The 18492-nt window shown below is 39.2% G+C and overlaps 1 protein-coding gene across 1 annotated transcript in view; it reads left to right on the top strand.

Moving 5' to 3' along the window:
* The window catches only part of LOC102809132 (NADPH oxidase 2-like), a 41696-nt gene that overhangs the window by 21123 nt on the left and 2081 nt on the right, over nt 1-18492 (top strand). The window contains exons 6-13 of the mRNA XM_085505561.1: nt 2590-2670; nt 3390-3513; nt 3631-3723; nt 4060-4194; nt 15449-15567; nt 16175-16294; nt 17021-17213; nt 17767-17891. Of these exons, the coding sequence (XP_085361687.1) occupies nt 2590-2670; nt 3390-3513; nt 3631-3723; nt 4060-4194; nt 15449-15567; nt 16175-16294; nt 17021-17213; nt 17767-17891 (990 nt within the window). The remainder of the gene's footprint in view (nt 1-2589; nt 2671-3389; nt 3514-3630; nt 3724-4059; nt 4195-15448; nt 15568-16174; nt 16295-17020; nt 17214-17766; nt 17892-18492) is intronic.

Here is an 18492-nt window from a genome sequence, read left to right as displayed (position 1 = left end):
TTGTAACTCTATTGTAACTCTGTTGTAACTTTGTTGTAACTTTGTTGTAACTTTGTTGTAACTCTGTTGTAACTCTGTTGTAACTCTATTGTAACTCTATTGTAACTCTATTGTAACTCTGTTGTAACTCTGTTGTAACTCTGTTGTAACTCTATTGTAACTCTGTTGTAATTCTGTTGTAACTCTATTGTAACTCTGTTGTAATTCTGTTGTAACTCTATTGTAATTCTGTTGTAACTCTGTTGTAACTCTGTTGTAACTCTATTGTAACTTTATTGTAACTCTATTGTAACTCTGTTGTAACTCTATTGTAACTCTGTTGTAACTCTATTGTAACTCTATTGTAACTCTATTGTAACTCTATTGTAACTCTGTTGTAATTCTGTTGTAACTCTATTGTAATTCTGTTGTAACTCTGTTGTAACTCTGTTGTAACTCTATTGTAACTCTATTGTAACTCTATTGTAACTCTGTTGTAACTCTGTTGTAACTCTATTGTAACTCTATTGTAACTCTATTGTAACTCTGTTGTAATTCTGTTGTAACTCTATTGTAACTCTGTTGTAATTCTGTTGTAACTCTGTTGTAACTCTGTTGTAACTTTGTTGTAACTTTGTTGTAACTCTGTTGTAACTCTATTGTAACTCTATTGTAACTCTGTTGTAATTCTGTTGTAACTCTATTGTAACTCTCTTGTAACTCTGCTGTAACTCTGTTGTAACTCTGTTGTAACTCTGTTGTAACTCTGTTGTAACTTTGTTGTAACTTTGTTGTAACTCTGTTGTAATTCTGTTGTAACTCTGTTGTAATTCTGTTGTAATTCTGTTGTAATTCTGTTGTAACTCTATTGTTACTCTGTTGTAATTCTGTTGTAACTATGTTGTAATTTTGTTGTAACTCTGTTGTAACTTTGTTGTAACTTTGTTGTAACTCTGTTGTAACTCTATTGTAACTCTGTTGTAACTCTATTGTAACTCTATTGTAACTCTGTTGTAATTATTTTGTAACTCTATTGTAACTCTGTTGTAACTCTGCTGTAACTCTGCTGTAACTCTGTTGTAACTTTGTTGTAACTCTATTGTAACTCTGTTGTAATTCTGTTGTAACTCTGTTGTAACTCTGTTGTAACTCTGTTGTAACTCTGTTGTAACTTTGTTGTAACTTTGTTGTAACTCTATTGTAACTTTGTTGTAACTCTGTTGTAACTCTATTGTAACTCTGTTGTAACTTTGTTGTAACTTTGTTGTAACTCTATTGTAACTCTGTTGTAACTCTATTGTAACTCTGTAGTAACTCTGTTGTAACTCTATTGTAACTCTGTTGTAACTTTGTTGTAACTTTGTTGTAACTTTGTTGTAACTCTGTTGTAACTCTATTGTAACTCTATTGTAACTCTATTGTAACTAGGTCACTGAGATGTTAGACATCTTTTGATTCCAGTCAGGCATGCTTACAGAATAAAAACTACGTACAACACAGGTTTTGAGCAACAAGATAAAAAATACTTAACAACAAACTGCACAATTTTAACTTGTGATATTAACATTCTTTGTGCAAAAACCACACAAAGTGCTGTATAACTCTGATAATATCAGTGACGAGTCTCTCGATTGAGTCATGAGTGGTATTACTTGAGTAACCATCAATAACAGATGAATGTTCTTTCAGACTCCTGGCGAGTTTATCTTCAGCCAACAATCTCAGAAAACAAGTTTCCAGGGGCTTAGTCTTTTCCATGAAACGAAACAAAACCCTAACCCTAACCTTAAATTTTGTGCTGACATGACGTGACAGCCATTTTGGAATTGTTGAACACTGATGGCGCTATTCATATTGTGTTTCAAAGTGTGAAATTTTCTCAGATATTATTATGCCAATGACAAAAATTGCAGGTTAGGGTTTTGTATCGTTTCTTGGAAAAGACTAAGCCGTTCCCAGGTATTAGAATTCTAACAGATGCAGACATCACAATGGGTGAAATGCTCAGGAACACATGCATGACATCCAGATGCTGGACTGGAAATGAACAACAAAGAAATGCAAACGAACGAGATTTCACCAAACATTGTAGACACAGCTACACAGATCCCCTAACACTTAATAAAATTGTTAACTAAAAAACTGACTTTGGCATCACTGAATTTTCTAGCTAGTGCCTTCTGCTGGAAAATTAAATATTATGCACAATCCTTGGAGTGCTGTACACCTGATGGGTGATACCATTATTCTTGGGGGCTGGCAGCAAGTCAAACCCTCTTTGTATAATTTAGACAAATACCGGTATGTAATATAACGAGAGTACTAGTAAGAGACGACATAATCTAATGAATTGTGCTATAAAGACAATTCTCATGTTTTATTCTCACTGTCAATACAGTTCTATGCAAGTTATGAATGTATTTTACATGTTTAGTACTCTTGTACATTAAAAGCCTTCAACAGTCTGTGAAGTTTTAAAATTTATTAATAATAGGCAACAAATAAAAACAGTGGCAAACGATCATCAGGTGTGCAATATTTGGCACCCCCCTCCATATTAGGTGCAATTCATACTGATAACTGCTCACTCATGTTTATGTTGTTTATTAGGAGGTCGTATTTTGAAGTATTTTGGTTTACTCATCATTTGTTCATTATTTTCTTTATTGGACTGCTTCCACATGGAATACAGTAAGTATATTGACTTGCATATAAGTAATATAAGGTTCACCTGCAGCTAGTCAATATAAGCTTATACACCTGTAACCAGGCAGTATAAAGATTATACACATGTGATCAGGCAATTATTAAGATTATACACCTTTAACCAGGCAGTATAAAGATTATACACCTGTGATCAGGCAATTATTAAGATTATACACCTGTAACCAGGTAATATAAAGATTATACACCTGTAACCAGGTAATATAAAGATTATACACCTGTGATCAGGCAGTATAAAGATTATACACCTGTAACCAGGCAGTATAAAGATTATACACCTGTGATCAGGCAATTATTAAGAATATACACCTTTAACCAGGCAGTATAAAGATTATACACCTGTGATCAGGCAATTATTAAGATTATGCACCTGTAACCAGGCAGTATAAAGATTATACACCTGTGATCAGGGAATTAAGATTATTTTATGTTACTACTACTGGCACATAGCAACCATAAATAATTGCTTTGAGGATGTTCATTTCATAGAGCATTTCACCCAAACATGTTGTATCAGAAATTCAATTAATCCTTGTGACATTGCTTGTGACAGTGTTTTGTTCCTAAGCCTCTTCCAATCAGATACAACAAGAAATGTATACATACTACATTGTTCTACTAGTGAGGGCATCACAGGAAACATAGTACATGCACATATTTGTATTTCTAACCCTACTATTTTTCAGAGGTATTGTTAAATTTCAAACTAACCTAGCTGAACATGACCCCAAAGTCTGCCATAATCAAACAGAGATGTGGGGAGTGTCAAGAGACTGCCCAGAACCACAGTTTGCTGGTAGTTCACCAGTAGTAAGTTTTTATTTTTTATTTTATTATTTTTATTATTTTAATTTCCACAAAAGCATGGTGTATTAGTTGGTATGTCAATATGATAATTTTAGTGAAAAATATTGTTTGTAATCCTAGACATGGTTATGGGTGATTGGTCCAATGTTTCTGTACCTTGTAGAGAGAGTTATCAGATTTGTTAGGAGTTGTCAGAATGTTTACATTACTAAGGTAGGGACTATGCTTCATTGTCATTTCTATTTTTAATTCGTTCATTAGTGAACTGTATTTCCATAAAATGTATTACTTGTTTGTTTGTTCATTTGTTCTTCCAATCATTCATTTATTCTTCCTTTATTAATTAATTCATTCACCTGAGACATGTACCTATTTCTGATATTATATATTTCTAAGAGTCGTAAATTTGCCAAAAAAGAACAAGTATGTGCTTAGGTTTCATCATTAATTGCAACGTGTAGAAATTGAAATTTATTTTTTCTTAATTATTGTTCTACTCAGTATACATTCATCCTATGGTTATTATAATGGTATGCAATTCGTTAACAGGTTGTGAAGCATCCATCTAAAGTGATAGAATTACAGTTGAAGAAAAAAGGATTTGAGATGTTTCCAGGACAATATGTGTTTTTACAATGTTCTAAGATATCAAGATTAGAATGGCATCCATTTACTCTCACATCTGTAAGTTGAATCTGATCATTTTATGAAAATAAGCCTTATTACATAATCTTGATGCATTTATAGTGCTGTAGCAGGGACGGTAATTATAGACTTGATTGCTGCAATCATAGTGCTGTAGTGTAGGAGAAATGAACTTGCTGCAATCATAGCGCTGTAGTGTAGGAGAAATGAACTTGCTGCAATCATAGCGCTGTAGTGTAGGAGAAATGAACTTGCTGCAATCATAGCGCTGTAGTGTAGGAGAAATGAACTTGCTGCAATCATAGTGCTGTAGTGTAGGAGAAATGAACTTGCTGCAATCATAGCGCTGTAGTGTAGGAGAAATGAACTTGCTGCAATCATAGCGCTGTAGTGTAGGAGAAATGAACTTGCTGCAATCATAGTGCTGTAGTGTAGGAGAAATGAACTTGCTGCAATCATAGTGCTGTAGTGTAGGAGAAATGAACGTGCTGCAATCATAGCGCTGTAGTGTAGGAGAAATGAACTTGCTGCAATCATAGTGCTGTAGTGTAGGAGAAATGAACTTGCTGCAATCATAGAGCTGTAGTGTAGGAGAAATGAACTTGCTGCAATCATAGCGCTGTAGTGTAGGAGAAATGAACTTGCTGCAATCATAGCGCTGTAGTGTAGGAGAAATGAACTTGCTGCATTCATAGCGCTGTAGTGTAGGAGAAATGAACTTGCTGCATTCATAGTGCTGTAGTGTAGGAGAAATGAACTTGCTGCAATCATAGTGCTGTAGTGTAGGAGAAATGAACTTGCTCCAATCATAGCGCTGTAGTGTAGGAGAAATGAACTTGCTGCAATCATAGCGCTGTAGTGTAGGAGAAATGAACTTGCTGCAATCATAGCGCTGTAGTGTAGGAGAAATGAACTTGCTGCAATCATAGTGCTGTAGTGTAGGAGAAATGAACTTGCTGCAATCATAGTGCTGTAGTGTAGGAGAAATGAACTTGCTGCAATCATAGCGCTGTAGTGTAGGAGAAATGAACTTGCTGCAATCATAGTGCTGTAGTGTAGGAGAAATGAACTTGCTGCAATCATAGCGCTGTAGTGTAGGAGAAATGAACTTGCTGCAATCATAGCGCTATAGTGTAGGAGAAATGAACTTGCTCCAATCATAGCGCTGTAGTGTAGGAGAAATGAACTTGCTGCAATCATAGTGCTGTAGTGTAGGAGAAATGAACTTGCTGCAATCATAGTGCTGTAGTGTAGGAGAAATGAACTTGCTGCAATCATAGTGCTGTAGTGTAGGAGAAATGAACTTGCTGCAATCATAGCACTGTAGTGTAGGAGAAATGAACTTGCTCCAATCATAGCGCTGTAGTGTAGGAGAAATGAACTTGCTGCAATCATAGTGCTGTAGTGTAGGAGAAATGAACGTGCTGCAATCATAGCGCTGTAGTGTAGGAGAAATGAACTTGCTGCAATCATAGCGCTGTAGTGTAGGAGAAATGAACTTGCTGCAATCATAGTGCTGTAGTGTAGGAGAAATGAACTTGCTGCAATCATAGTGCTGTAGTGTAGGAGAAATGAACTTGCTCCAATCATAGCGCTGTAGTGTAGGAGAAATGAACTTGCTGCAATCATAGCGCTGTAGTGTAGGAGAAATGAACTTGCTGCAATCATAGTGCTGTAGTGTAGGAGAAATGAACTTGCTGCAATCATAGCGCTGTAGTGTAGGAGAAATGAACTTGCTGCAATCATAGCGCTGTAGTGTAGGAGAAATGAACTTGCTGCAATCATAGCGCTGTAGTGTAGGAGAAATGAACTTGCTGCAATCATAGCGCTGTAGTGTAGGAGAAATGAACTTGCTGCATTCATAGCGCTGTAGTGTAGGAGAAATGAACTTGCTGCAATCATAGCGCTGTAGTGTAGGAGAAATGAACTTGCTGCAATCATAGTGCTGTAGTGTAGGAGAAATGAACTTGCTGCAATCATAGCGCTGTAGTGTAGGAGAAATGAACTTGCTGCAATCATAGCGCTGTAGTGTAGGAGAAATGAACTTGCTGCAATCATAGCGCTGTAGTGTAGGAGAAATGAACTTGCTGCAATCATAGCGCTGTAGTGTAGGAGAAATGAACTTGCTGCAATCATAGCGCTGTAGTGTAGGAGAAATGAACTTGCTGCATTCATAGCGCTGTAGTGTTGGAGAAATGAACTTGCTGCAATCATAGTGCTGTAGTGTAGGAGAAATGAACTTGCTGCAATCATAGCGCTGTAGTGTAGGAGAAATGAACTTGCTGCAATCATAGCGCTGTAGTGTAGGAGAAATGAACTTGCTGCAATCATAGCGCTGTAGTGTAGGAGAAATGAACTTGCTGCAATCATAGTGCTGTAGTGTAGGAGAAATGAACTTGCTGCAATCATAGCGCTGTAGTGTAGGAGAAATGAACTTGCTGCAATCATAGCGCTGTAGTGTAGGAGAAATGAACTTGCTGCAATCATAGCGCTGTAGTGTAGGAGAAATGAACTTGCTGCAATCATAGCGCTGTAGTGTAGGAGAAATGAACTTGCTGCAATCATAGTGCTGTAGTGTAGGAGAAATGAACGTGCTGCAATCATAGCGCTGTAGTGTAGGAGAAATGAACTTGCTGCAATCATAGTGCTGTAGTGTAGGAGAAATGAACTTGCTGCAATCAGCGCTGTAGTGTAGGAGAAATGAACTTGCTGCAATCATAGTGCTGTAGTGTAGGAGAAATGAACGTGCTGCAATCATAGCGCTGTAGTGTAGGAGAAATGAACTTGCTGCAATCATAGCGCTGTAGTGTAGGAGAAATGAACTTGCTGCAATCATAGCGCTGTAGTGTAGGAGAAATGAACTTGCTGCATTCATAGTGCTGTAGTGTAGGAGAAATGAACTTGCTGCATTCATAGTGCTGTAGTGTAGGAGAAATGAACTTGCTGCAATCATAGTGCTGTAGTGTAGGAGAAATGAACTTGCTGCATTCATAGTGCTGTAGTGTAGGAGAAATGAACCTGCTGCAATCATAGCGCTGTAGTGTAGGAGAAATGAACTTGCTGCAATCATAGTGCTGTAGTGTAGGAGAAATGAACTTGCTGCAATCATAGTGCTGTAGTGTAGGAGAAATGAACTTGCTGCATTCATAGTGCTGTAGTGTAGGAGAAATGAACTTGCTGCAATCATAGTGCTGTAGTGTAGGAGAAATGAACTTGCTGCAATCATAGTGCTGTAGTGTAGGAGAAATGAACTTGCTGCAATCATAGCGCTGTAGTGTAGGAGAAATGAACTTGCTGCAATCATAGTGCTGTAGTGTAGGAGAAATGAACTTGCTGCAATCATAGTGCTGTGGTGTAGGAGAAATGAACGTGCTGCAATCATAGCGCTGTAGTGTAGGAGAAATGAACTTGCTGCAATCATAGCGCTGTAGTGTAGGAGAAATGAACTTGCTGCAATCATAGCGCTGTAGTGTAGGAGAAATGAACTTGCTCCAATCATAGCGCTGTAGTGTAGGAGAAATGAACTTGCTGCATTCATAGCGCTGTAGTGTAGGAGAAATGAACTTGCTCCAATCATAGCGCTGTAGTGTAGGAGAAATGAACTTGCTGCAATCATAGCGCTGTAGTGTAGGAGAAATGAACTTGCTGCAATCATAGTGCTGTAGTGTAGGAGAAATGAACTTGCTGCAATCATAGCGCTGTAGTGTAGGAGAAATGAACTTGCTGCAATCATAGCGCTGTAGTGTAGGAGAAATGAACTTGCTGCAATCATAGCGCTGTAGTGTAGGAGAAATGAACTTGCTGCAATCATAGCGCTGTAGTGTAGGAGAAATGAACTTGCTGCAATCATAGTGCTGTAGTGTAGGGGAAATGAACGTGCTGCAACCATAGCGCTGTAGTGTAGGAGAAATGAACTTGCTGCAATCATAGTGCTGTAGTGTAGGAGAAATGAACGTGCTGCAATCATAGCGCTGTAGTGTAGGAGAAATGAACTTGCTGCAATCATAGCGCTGTAGTGTAGGAGAGATGAACTTGCTGCATTCATAGTGCTGTAGTGTAGGAGAAATGAACTTGCTGCAATCATAGTGCTGTAGTGTAGGAGAAATGAACTTGCTGCAATCATAGTGCTGTAGTGTAGGAGAAATGAACTTGCTGCAATCATAGCGCTGTAGTGTAGGAGAAATTAACTTGCTGCAATCATAGTGCTGTAGTGTAGGAGAAATGAACTTGCTGCAATCATAGTGCTGTAGTGTAGGAGAAATGAACTTGCTGCATTCATAGTGCTGTAGTGTAGGAGAAATGAACTTGCTGCAATCATAGTGCTGTAGTGTAGGAGAAATGAACTTGCTGCAATCATAGTGCTGTAGTGTAGGAGAAATGAACTTGCTGCAATCATAGCGCTGTAGTGTAGGAGAAATGAACTTGCTGCAATCATAGTGCTGTAGTGTAGGAGAAATGAACTTGCTGCAATCATAGTGCTGTAGTGTAGGAGAAATGAACGTGCTGCAATCATAGCGCTGTAGTGTAGGAGAAATGAACTTGCTGCAATCATAGCGCTGTAGTGTAGGAGAAATGAACTTGCTGCAATCATAGCGCTGTAGTGTAGGAGAAATGAACTTGCTCCAATCATAGCGCTGTAGTGTAGGAGAAATGAACTTGCTGCAATCATAGCGCTGTAGTGTAGGAGAAATGAACTTGCTGCAATCATAGCGCTGTAGTGTAGGAGAAATGAACTTGCTGCAATCATAGTGCTGTAGTGTAGGAGAAATGAACGTGCTGCAATCATAGCGCTGTAGTGTAGGAGAAATGAACTTGCTGCAATCATAGCGCTGTAGTGTAGGAGAAATGAACTTGCTGCATTCATAGTGCTGTAGTGTAGGAGAAATGAACTTGCTGCAATCATAGTGCTGTAGTGTAGGAGAAATGAACTTGCTGCAATCATAGTGCTGTAGTGTAGGAGAAATGAACTTGCTGCAATCATAGCGCTGTAGTGTAGGAGAAATGAACTTGCTGCAATCATAGTGCTGTAGTGTAGGAGAAATGAACTTGCTGCAATCATAGTGCTGTAGTGTAGGAGAAATGAACTTGCTGCAATCATAGTGCTGTAGTGTAGGAGAAATGAACTTGCTGCAATCATAGCGCTGTAGTGTAGGAGAAATGAACTTGCTGCAATCATAGTGCTGTAGTGTAGGAGAAATGAACTTGCTGCAATCATAGTGCTGTAGTGTAGGAGAAATGAACGTGCTGCAATCATAGCGCTGTAGTGTAGGAGAAATGAACTTGCTGCAATCATAGTGCTGTAGTGTAGGAGAAATGAACTTGCTGCAATCATAGTGCTGTAGTGTAGGAGAAATGAACTTGCTGCAATCATAGTGCTGTAGTGTAGGAGAAATGAACTTGCTGCAATCATAGCGCTGTAGTGTAGGAGAAATGAACTTGCTGCAATCATAGCGCTGTAGTGTAGGAGAAATGAACTTGCTGCATTCATAGCGCTGTAGTGTAGGAGAAATGAACTTGCTGCATTCATAGCACTGTAGTGTAGGAGAAATGAACTTGCTCCAATCATAGCGCTGTAGTGTAGGAGAAATGAACTTGCTGCAATCATAGCGCTGTAGTGTAGGAGAAATGAACTTGCTGCATTCATAGCGCTGTAGTGTAGGAGAAATGAACTTGCTGCAATCATAGTGCTGTAGTGTAGGAGAAATGAACTTGCTGCAATCATAGTGCCGCAGCAGTGACGGTAATTATAGACTTGATTGCTGCATTCATAGCACTGTAGTGTAGGAGAAATGAACTTGCTCCAATCATAGCGCTGTAGTGTAGGAGAAATGAACTTGCTGCATTCATAGCGCTGTAGTGTAGGAGAAATGAACTTGCTGCATTCATAGCGCTGTAGTGTAGGAGAAATGAACGTGCTGCAATCATAGTGCTGTAGTGTAGGAGAAATGAACTTGCTGCAATCATAGTGCTGTAGTGTAGGAGAAATGAACTTGCTGCAATCATAGCGCTGTAGTGTAGGAGAAATGAACTTGCTGCAATCATAGCGCTGTAGTGTAGGAGAAATGAACTTGCTGCAATCATAGCGCTGTAGTGTAGGAGAAATGAACTTGCTGCAATCATAGTGCTGTAGTGTAGGAGAAATGAACTTGCTGCAATCATAGCGCTGTAGTGTAGGAGAAATGAACTTGCTGCAATCATAGCGCTGTAGTGTAGGAGAAATGAACTTGCTGCAATCATAGCGCTGTAGTGTAGGAGAAATGAACTTGCTGCAATCATAGCGCTGTAGTGTAGGAGAAATGAACTTGCTGCAATCATAGTGCTGTAGTGTAGGAGAAATGAACGTGCTGCAATCATAGCGCTGTAGTGTAGGAGAAATGAACTTGCTGCAATCATAGTGCTGTAGTGTAGGAGAAATGAACTTGCTGCAATCAGCGCTGTAGTGTAGGAGAAATGAACTTGCTGCAATCATAGTGCTGTAGTGTAGGAGAAATGAACGTGCTGCAATCATAGCGCTGTAGTGTAGGAGAAATGAACTTGCTGCAATCATAGCGCTGTAGTGTAGGAGAAATGAACTTGCTGCAATCATAGCGCTGTAGTGTAGGAGAAATGAACTTGCTGCATTCATAGTGCTGTAGTGTAGGAGAAATGAACTTGCTGCATTCATAGTGCTGTAGTGTAGGAGAAATGAACTTGCTGCAATCATAGTGCTGTAGTGTAGGAGAAATGAACTTGCTGCATTCATAGTGCTGTAGTGTAGGAGAAATGAACCTGCTGCAATCATAGCGCTGTAGTGTAGGAGAAATGAACTTGCTGCAATCATAGTGCTGTAGTGTAGGAGAAATGAACTTGCTGCAATCATAGTGCTGTAGTGTAGGAGAAATGAACTTGCTGCATTCATAGTGCTGTAGTGTAGGAGAAATGAACTTGCTGCAATCATAGTGCTGTAGTGTAGGAGAAATGAACTTGCTGCAATCATAGTGCTGTAGTGTAGGAGAAATGAACTTGCTGCAATCATAGCGCTGTAGTGTAGGAGAAATGAACTTGCTGCAATCATAGTGCTGTAGTGTAGGAGAAATGAACTTGCTGCAATCATAGTGCTGTGGTGTAGGAGAAATGAACGTGCTGCAATCATAGCGCTGTAGTGTAGGAGAAATGAACTTGCTGCAATCATAGCGCTGTAGTGTAGGAGAAATGAACTTGCTGCAATCATAGCGCTGTAGTGTAGGAGAAATGAACTTGCTCCAATCAGCGCTGTAGTGTAGGAGAAATGAACTTGCTCCAATCATAGCGCTGTAGTGTAGGAGAAATGAACTTGCTGCAATCATAGCGCTGTAGTGTAGGAGAAATGAACTTGCTGCAATCATAGCGCTGTAGTGTAGGAGAAATGAACTTGCTGCAATCATAGTGCTGTAGTGTAGGAGAAATGAACTTGCTGCAATCATAGCGCTGTAGTGTAGGAGAAATGAACTTGCTGCAATCATAGCGTTGTAGTGTAGGAGAAATGAACTTGCTGCAATCATAGCGCTGTAGTGTAGGAGAAATGAACTTGCTGCAATCATAGCGCTGTAGTGTAGGAGAAATGAACTTGCTGCAATCATAGTGCTGTAGTGTAGGGGAAATGAACGTGCTGCAACCATAGCGCTGTAGTGTAGGAGAAATGAACTTGCTGCAATCATAGTGCTGTAGTGTAGGAGAAATGAACGTGCTGCAATCATAGCGCTGTAGTGTAGGAGAAATGAACTTGCTGCAATCATAGCGCTGTAGTGTAGGAGAAATGAACTTGCTGCATTCATAGTGCTGTAGTGTAGGAGAAATGAACTTGCTGCAATCATAGTGCTGTAGTGTAGGAGAAATGAACTTGCTGCAATCATAGTGCTGTAGTGTAGGAGAAATGAACTTGCTGCAATCATAGCGCTGTAGTGTAGGAGAAATTAACTTGCTGCAATCATAGTGCTGTAGTGTAGGAGAAATGAACTTGCTGCAATCATAGTGCTGTAGTGTAGGAGAAATGAACTTGCTGCATTCATAGTGCTGTAGTGTAGGAGAAATGAACTTGCTGCAATCATAGTGCTGTAGTGTAGGAGAAATGAACTTGCTGCAATCATAGTGCTGTAGTGTAGGAGAAATGAACTTGCTGCAATCATAGCGCTGTAGTGTAGGAGAAATGAACTTGCTGCAATCATAGTGCTGTAGTGTAGGAGAAATGAACTTGCTGCAATCATAGTGCTGTAGTGTAGGAGAAATGAACGTGCTGCAATCATAGCGCTGTAGTGTAGGAGAAATGAACTTGCTGCAATCATAGCGCTGTAGTGTAGGAGAAATGAACTTGCTGCAATCATAGCGCTGTAGTGTAGGAGAAATGAACTTGCTCCAATCATAGCGCTGTAGTGTAGGAGAAATGAACTTGCTGCAATCATAGCGCTGTAGTGTAGGAGAAATGAACTTGCTGCAATCATAGCGCTGTAGTGTAGGAGAAATGAACTTGCTGCAATCATAGTGCTGTAGTGTAGGAGAAATGAACGTGCTGCAATCATAGCGCTGTAGTGTAGGAGAAATGAACTTGCTGCAATCATAGCGCTGTAGTGTAGGAGAAATGAACTTGCTGCATTCATAGTGCTGTAGTGTAGGAGAAATGAACTTGCTGCAATCATAGTGCTGTAGTGTAGGAGAAATGAACTTGCTGCAATCATAGCGCTGTAGTGTAGGAGAAATGAACTTGCTGCAATCATAGCGCTGTAGTGTAGGAGAAATGAACTTGCTGCAATCATAGTGCTGTAGTGTAGGAGAAATGAACTTGCTGCAATCATAGTGCTGTAGTGTAGGAGAAATGAACTTGCTGCAATCATAGTGCTGTAGTGTAGGAGAAATGAACTTGCTGCAATCATAGCGCTGTAGTGTAGGAGAAATGAACTTGCTGCAATCATAGTGCTGTAGTGTAGGAGAAATGAACTTGCTGCAATCATAGTGCTGTAGTGTAGGAGAAATGAACGTGCTGCAATCATAGCGCTGTAGTGTAGGAGAAATGAACTTGCTGCAATCATAGTGCTGTAGTGTAGGAGAAATGAACTTGCTGCAATCATAGTGCTGTAGTGTAGGAGAAATGAACTTGCTGCAATCATAGTGCTGTAGTGTAGGAGAAATGAACTTGCTGCAATCATAGCGCTGTAGTGTAGGAGAAATGAACTTGCTGCAATCATAGCGCTGTAGTGTAGGAGAAATGAACTTGCTGCATTCATAGCGCTGCAGTGTAGGAGAAATGAACTTGCTGCATTCATAGCACTGTAGTGTAGGAGAAATGAACTTGCTCCAATCATAGCGCTGTAGTGTAGGAGAAATGAACTTGCTCCAATCATAGCGCTGTAGTGTAGGAGAAATGAACTTGCTGCATTCATAGCGCTGTAGTGTAGGAGAAATGAACTTGCTGCAATCATAGCGCTGTAGTGTAGGAGAAATGAACTTGCTGCAATCATAGTGCTGTAGTGTAGGAGAAATGAACTTGCTGCAATCATAGTGCCGCAGCAGTGACGGTAATTATAGACTTGATTGCTGCATTCATAGCACTGTAGTGTAGGAGAAATGAACTTGCTCCAATCATAGCGCTGTAGTGTAGGAGAAATGAACTTGCTGCATTCATAGCGCTGTAGTGTAGGAGAAATGAACTTGCTGCATTCATAGCGCTGTAGTGTAGGAGAAATGAACGTGCTGCAATCATAGTGCTGTAGTGTAGGAGAAATGAACTTGCTGCATTCATAGCGCTGTAGTGTAGGAGAAATGAACGTGCTGCAATCATAGTGCTGTAGTGTAGGAGAAATGAACTTGCTCCAATCATAGCGCTGTAGTGTAGGAGAAATGAACTTGCTGCAATCATAGCGCTGTAGTGTAGGAGAAATGAACTTGCTGCAATCATAGTGCTGTAGTGTAGGAGAAATGAACTTGCTGCAATCATAGCGCTGTAGTGTAGGAGAAATGAACTTGCTGCATTCATAGCGCTGTAGTGTAGGAGAAATGAACTTGCTGCATTCATAGTGCTGTAGTGTAGGAGAAATGAACTTGCTGCAATCATAGCGCTGTAGTGTAGGAGAAATGAACTTGCTGCAATCATAGTGCTGTAGTGTAGGAGAAATGAACTTGCTGCAATCATAGCGCTGTAGTGTAGGAGAAATGAACTTGCTGCATTCATAGTGCTGTAGTGTAGGAGAAATGAACTTGCTGCATTCATAGCGCTGTAGTGTAGGAGAAATGAACTTGCTGCATTCATAGCGCTGTAGTGTAGGAGAAATGAACTTGCTGCATTCATAGCGCTGTAGTGTAGGAGAAATGAACTTGCTGCATTCATAGTGCTGTAGTGTAGGAGAAATGAACTTGCTGCAATCATAGCGCTGTAGTGTAGGAGAAATGAACTTGCTGCAATCATAGTGCTGTAGTGTAGGAGAAATGAACTTGCTGCATTCATAGCGCTGTAGTGTAGGAGAAATGAACTTGCTGCAATCATAGCGCTGTAGTGTAGGAGAAATGAACTTGCTGCATTCATAGTGCTGTAGTGTAGGAGAAATGAACTTGCTGCATTCATAGCGCTGTAGTGTAGGAGAAATGAACTTGCTGCAATCATAGTGCTGTAGTGTAGGAGAAATGAACTTGCTGCAATCATAGCGCTGTAGTGTAGGAGAAATGAACTTGCTGCAATCATAGCGCTGTAGTGTAGGAGAAATGAACTTGCTGCAATCATAGCGCTGTAGTGTAGGAGAAATGAACTTGCTGCAATCATAGCGCTGTAGTGTAGGAGAAATGAACTTGCTGCAATCATAGTGCTGTAGTGTAGGAGAAATGAACTTGCTGCAATCATAGCGCTGTAGTGTAGGAGAAATGAACTTGCTGCATTCATAGTGCCGCAGCAGGGATGGTAATTATAGACTTGATTGCTGCATTCATAGTGCTGTAGTGTAGAGGGAAACAGACTTGCTGCATATATAGTGTTGTAGCAGGAATGGCAAAAGACTCGCTGCATTCAGAGTGTTGCAGCTATAGTTTGTTAAAGATATTTGCCATTCTATTCATTTTATAAAAAAACTCATTTTAGTTTTAAATTAATTTTTTAATTTGGATTTGCTCATAAACTGCTTGAAAATGTTGCTTATTAAATCATAGTAATATGCAGTCCTATGTACACCTCTTACATATGGTCAAAATAACCACCACTCTTTATTAGAAGTGATATTGTTCAGTTTTGAGTTTCTACTTTTATGCATGACTGTGTGCATTTGCATATCAATATAACATATTATTGTGGTTACAGGCACCTGAAGAGGACAATTTTAGTGTTCATATTCGTCTAGTTGGTGATTGGACAGAGGCTCTGGCTAAAGCATGCAGAGCTGATGAATTGGAATTCCAAGAAGCATGGAAGATGCCTAGGTAAGTGAGAAGATGCCTAGGTAAGTGAGAAGATGCCTAGGTAAGTGAGAAGATGCCCGGGTGTGGAGCTACCTATGTGCGTGTTGATATGTCTAGGTGAAGATACCTGGGTGAGTGTGAAGATGCTCTGATGAGTGTGGCAATGTCTGGGTGAATATGACAATTATGCCTCGGTGAGTGTGATGATGCCTTGGTGAGTGAGAAGATGCCTAGGTAAGTATGGCAATGCCTGGGTGAATTTGGAGCTACCTAGGTGAGTGTGGGGCTATCTAGGTGAGAAATTGCCTACATGTGAATAAAGTGACTGTGGGCCTACCTACTTCAATGTCTGTATGAGTGCAGATCTGCCTAGGTGAAGATATCTTGGTATTTATATCCTTTAATACAATTCAAGGAATAAAACAATTTCCTTGAGTTGCATTATGTGAAAATGTGTCTCTTATTCAATGAATGCAGTAAAGGTTATCAATTGAATTTGTATGTTTGATATACAATACGAAAACAGCACAAAGCTGTCATGTATGCAACAAGATTGTCAACTGAGATATTAATATAAATTATTATGGAAAATAACATTGAGTAAATTTTAATTTCATGTTTCGCACAGTTTGTCAGTAGATGGTCCATTTGGTACAGCAAGTACTGATATATTTGAGTATAATGTGGGTGTGTGTATAGCAGCTGGTATTGGAGTCACTCCATTTGCTTCAATATTGAAATCAATATGGTAAGATAGTCATCATTTAGTACTGAATAAAAATGCTGGTCAGTTTGGCAGCACATTTAAGTGTTATGTACAACCTGGAATCATTCCTAGCTTGTATTCTAGTTATTCCTCAATGAATAGATAAGTTTTGAGATTTCTGGCTGCTACCAGTGTATATCAAAATAGAAAGTGGGCGAGCAGTATTATAACCAGTCATTCCTTTCCTTATAATTTTGCACAAGTTGACATCAGAAATGTCTACAAATAATGATGTATGTATCAATGTCAAATTATATTTTGTTGGGAATCATAAGTGAAAATGTTTTTTTTGTTTTATTCTATTAATTTTAATTTGACATTTTGTAAACTTTGAATTATTGCATTTCTATAATACACAATCAACGTGTATAAAGCTGATATGTTGTAAAATATACCTGCCTGAGACTATTTCTGACAACTGATGACCGTCATTATCGTTAACCTTCATTCTGTAATTAATGATATGCAGGCATGTGCCATTTGTAGTGCATGGTTCAAGACAAAATCCATATAAGAAATTAAAGCAGTGTTTGCTTACAACAGTTCTGTTTTTGTGTGTCTAAGAATATTACAACACATCATTGTCAACACTGTTGTTCAGATGGTAACCAAGCACAATAGCGTCTAGCAACAGTCAAGCAATGATGACTGAATTCCTGAATATCAATTTTAATATAATGTGTTGCAACGTATTTTGTCTTATTTCAGGTACAAGTATTTGAATCCTGATTTTGAACTTAAACTACAAAAAGTTTATTTTTACTGGATATGTCCCGATACCAATGCATTTGAATGGTTTTCGGATTTACTGCAATATTTAGAAACACAAATGAAGGAACAAGGCAAAGCAGAATTTCTGGATTATAATATATACTTGACAAGAGGATGGAATCGCAATCAGGTAATATGTTAAAATAATTATAATATATACTTGACAAGAGGATGGAATGTGAACCTGGTAAGGTTGATATTATCATAATTTATAATTCACCAGTATTGATCTGTAAATTATAAAATAAAAAGCTGTGCCAAATCAGACCTCTCAATTTGTGTAAAAACAAATGATATTTATTTTTCACCAATAGAGAGTAACCATTCTGATAAGGACTTCACCAATTTATAAAGAATGTAGTTACGCTACATTTATTCAGTGCCTGGGAAAAACAACATTTATATTATTCCCTTGTTCCCAAATTACTGTGGCTTGATTTTAGAAACACATCTTCAATAAAATGTACAAATAAAGCAAAAACTACATTAATTGTATACTGGGTTATTAAAATGTTCCTATTTTATCTATAGACATACTTACGTCCTTCTCATATGCGCATGTGCTACTAATAGAGTAAATATGGTATTCATCATGTCAAATATCTTGTATTCAGGATCATACACATGAGATGTATTTACAGCTACCAACCTTTATTATGTTAATTAATATACTTTATTTACAGGCAAGAAATATTTACTTACATGAGGGAGATAGTTCTGACATAGTGACCGGACTCGCACAAAAGACATTATATGGCAGACCAAATTGGGATCAAGTGTTTCCTGCTATTAGCAATGCACATCCAAGGTAATATGTCACAATATATTAGTATTATTGTAACATCTCTAAACACACCTCACCCAAACACAACGCCTACCCTGAAAGACCCATTCCTAAACAAACACACCTCACCCAAACACAACGCCTACCCTGAAAGACCCATTTCTAAACAAACCCACCTCACCCAAACACAATGCCTACCCTGAAAGACCCATTACTAAACAAACACACCTCACCCAAACACAATGCCTACCCTGAAAGACCCATTACTAAACAAACACACCTCACCCAAACACAACGCCTACCCTGAAAGACCCATTCCTAAACAAACACACCTCACCCAAACACAATGCCTACCCTGAGAGACCCATTACTAAACAAACACCTCACCCAAACACAACGCCTACCCTGAAAGACCCATTCCTAAACAAACACACCTCACCCAAACACAATGCCTAGTGTAAAAGACCCATTCCTAAACAAACACACCTCACCCAAACACAATGCCTACCCTGAGAGACCCATTACTAAACAAACACACCTCACCCAAACACAACGCCTACCCTGAAAGACCCATTCCTAAACAAACACACCTCACCCAAACACAATGCCTACCCTGAGAGACCCA

The sequence above is a fragment of the Saccoglossus kowalevskii genome, chromosome 11, assembly GCF_978046115.1.
Source record: "Saccoglossus kowalevskii chromosome 11, keSacKowa6.1, whole genome shotgun sequence".
Lineage (NCBI taxonomy): Eukaryota > Metazoa > Hemichordata > Enteropneusta > Harrimaniidae > Saccoglossus > Saccoglossus kowalevskii.
Note: the sequence above shows the minus strand (reverse complement) of the source record. Positions and strands in the feature narration are given on the sequence as shown.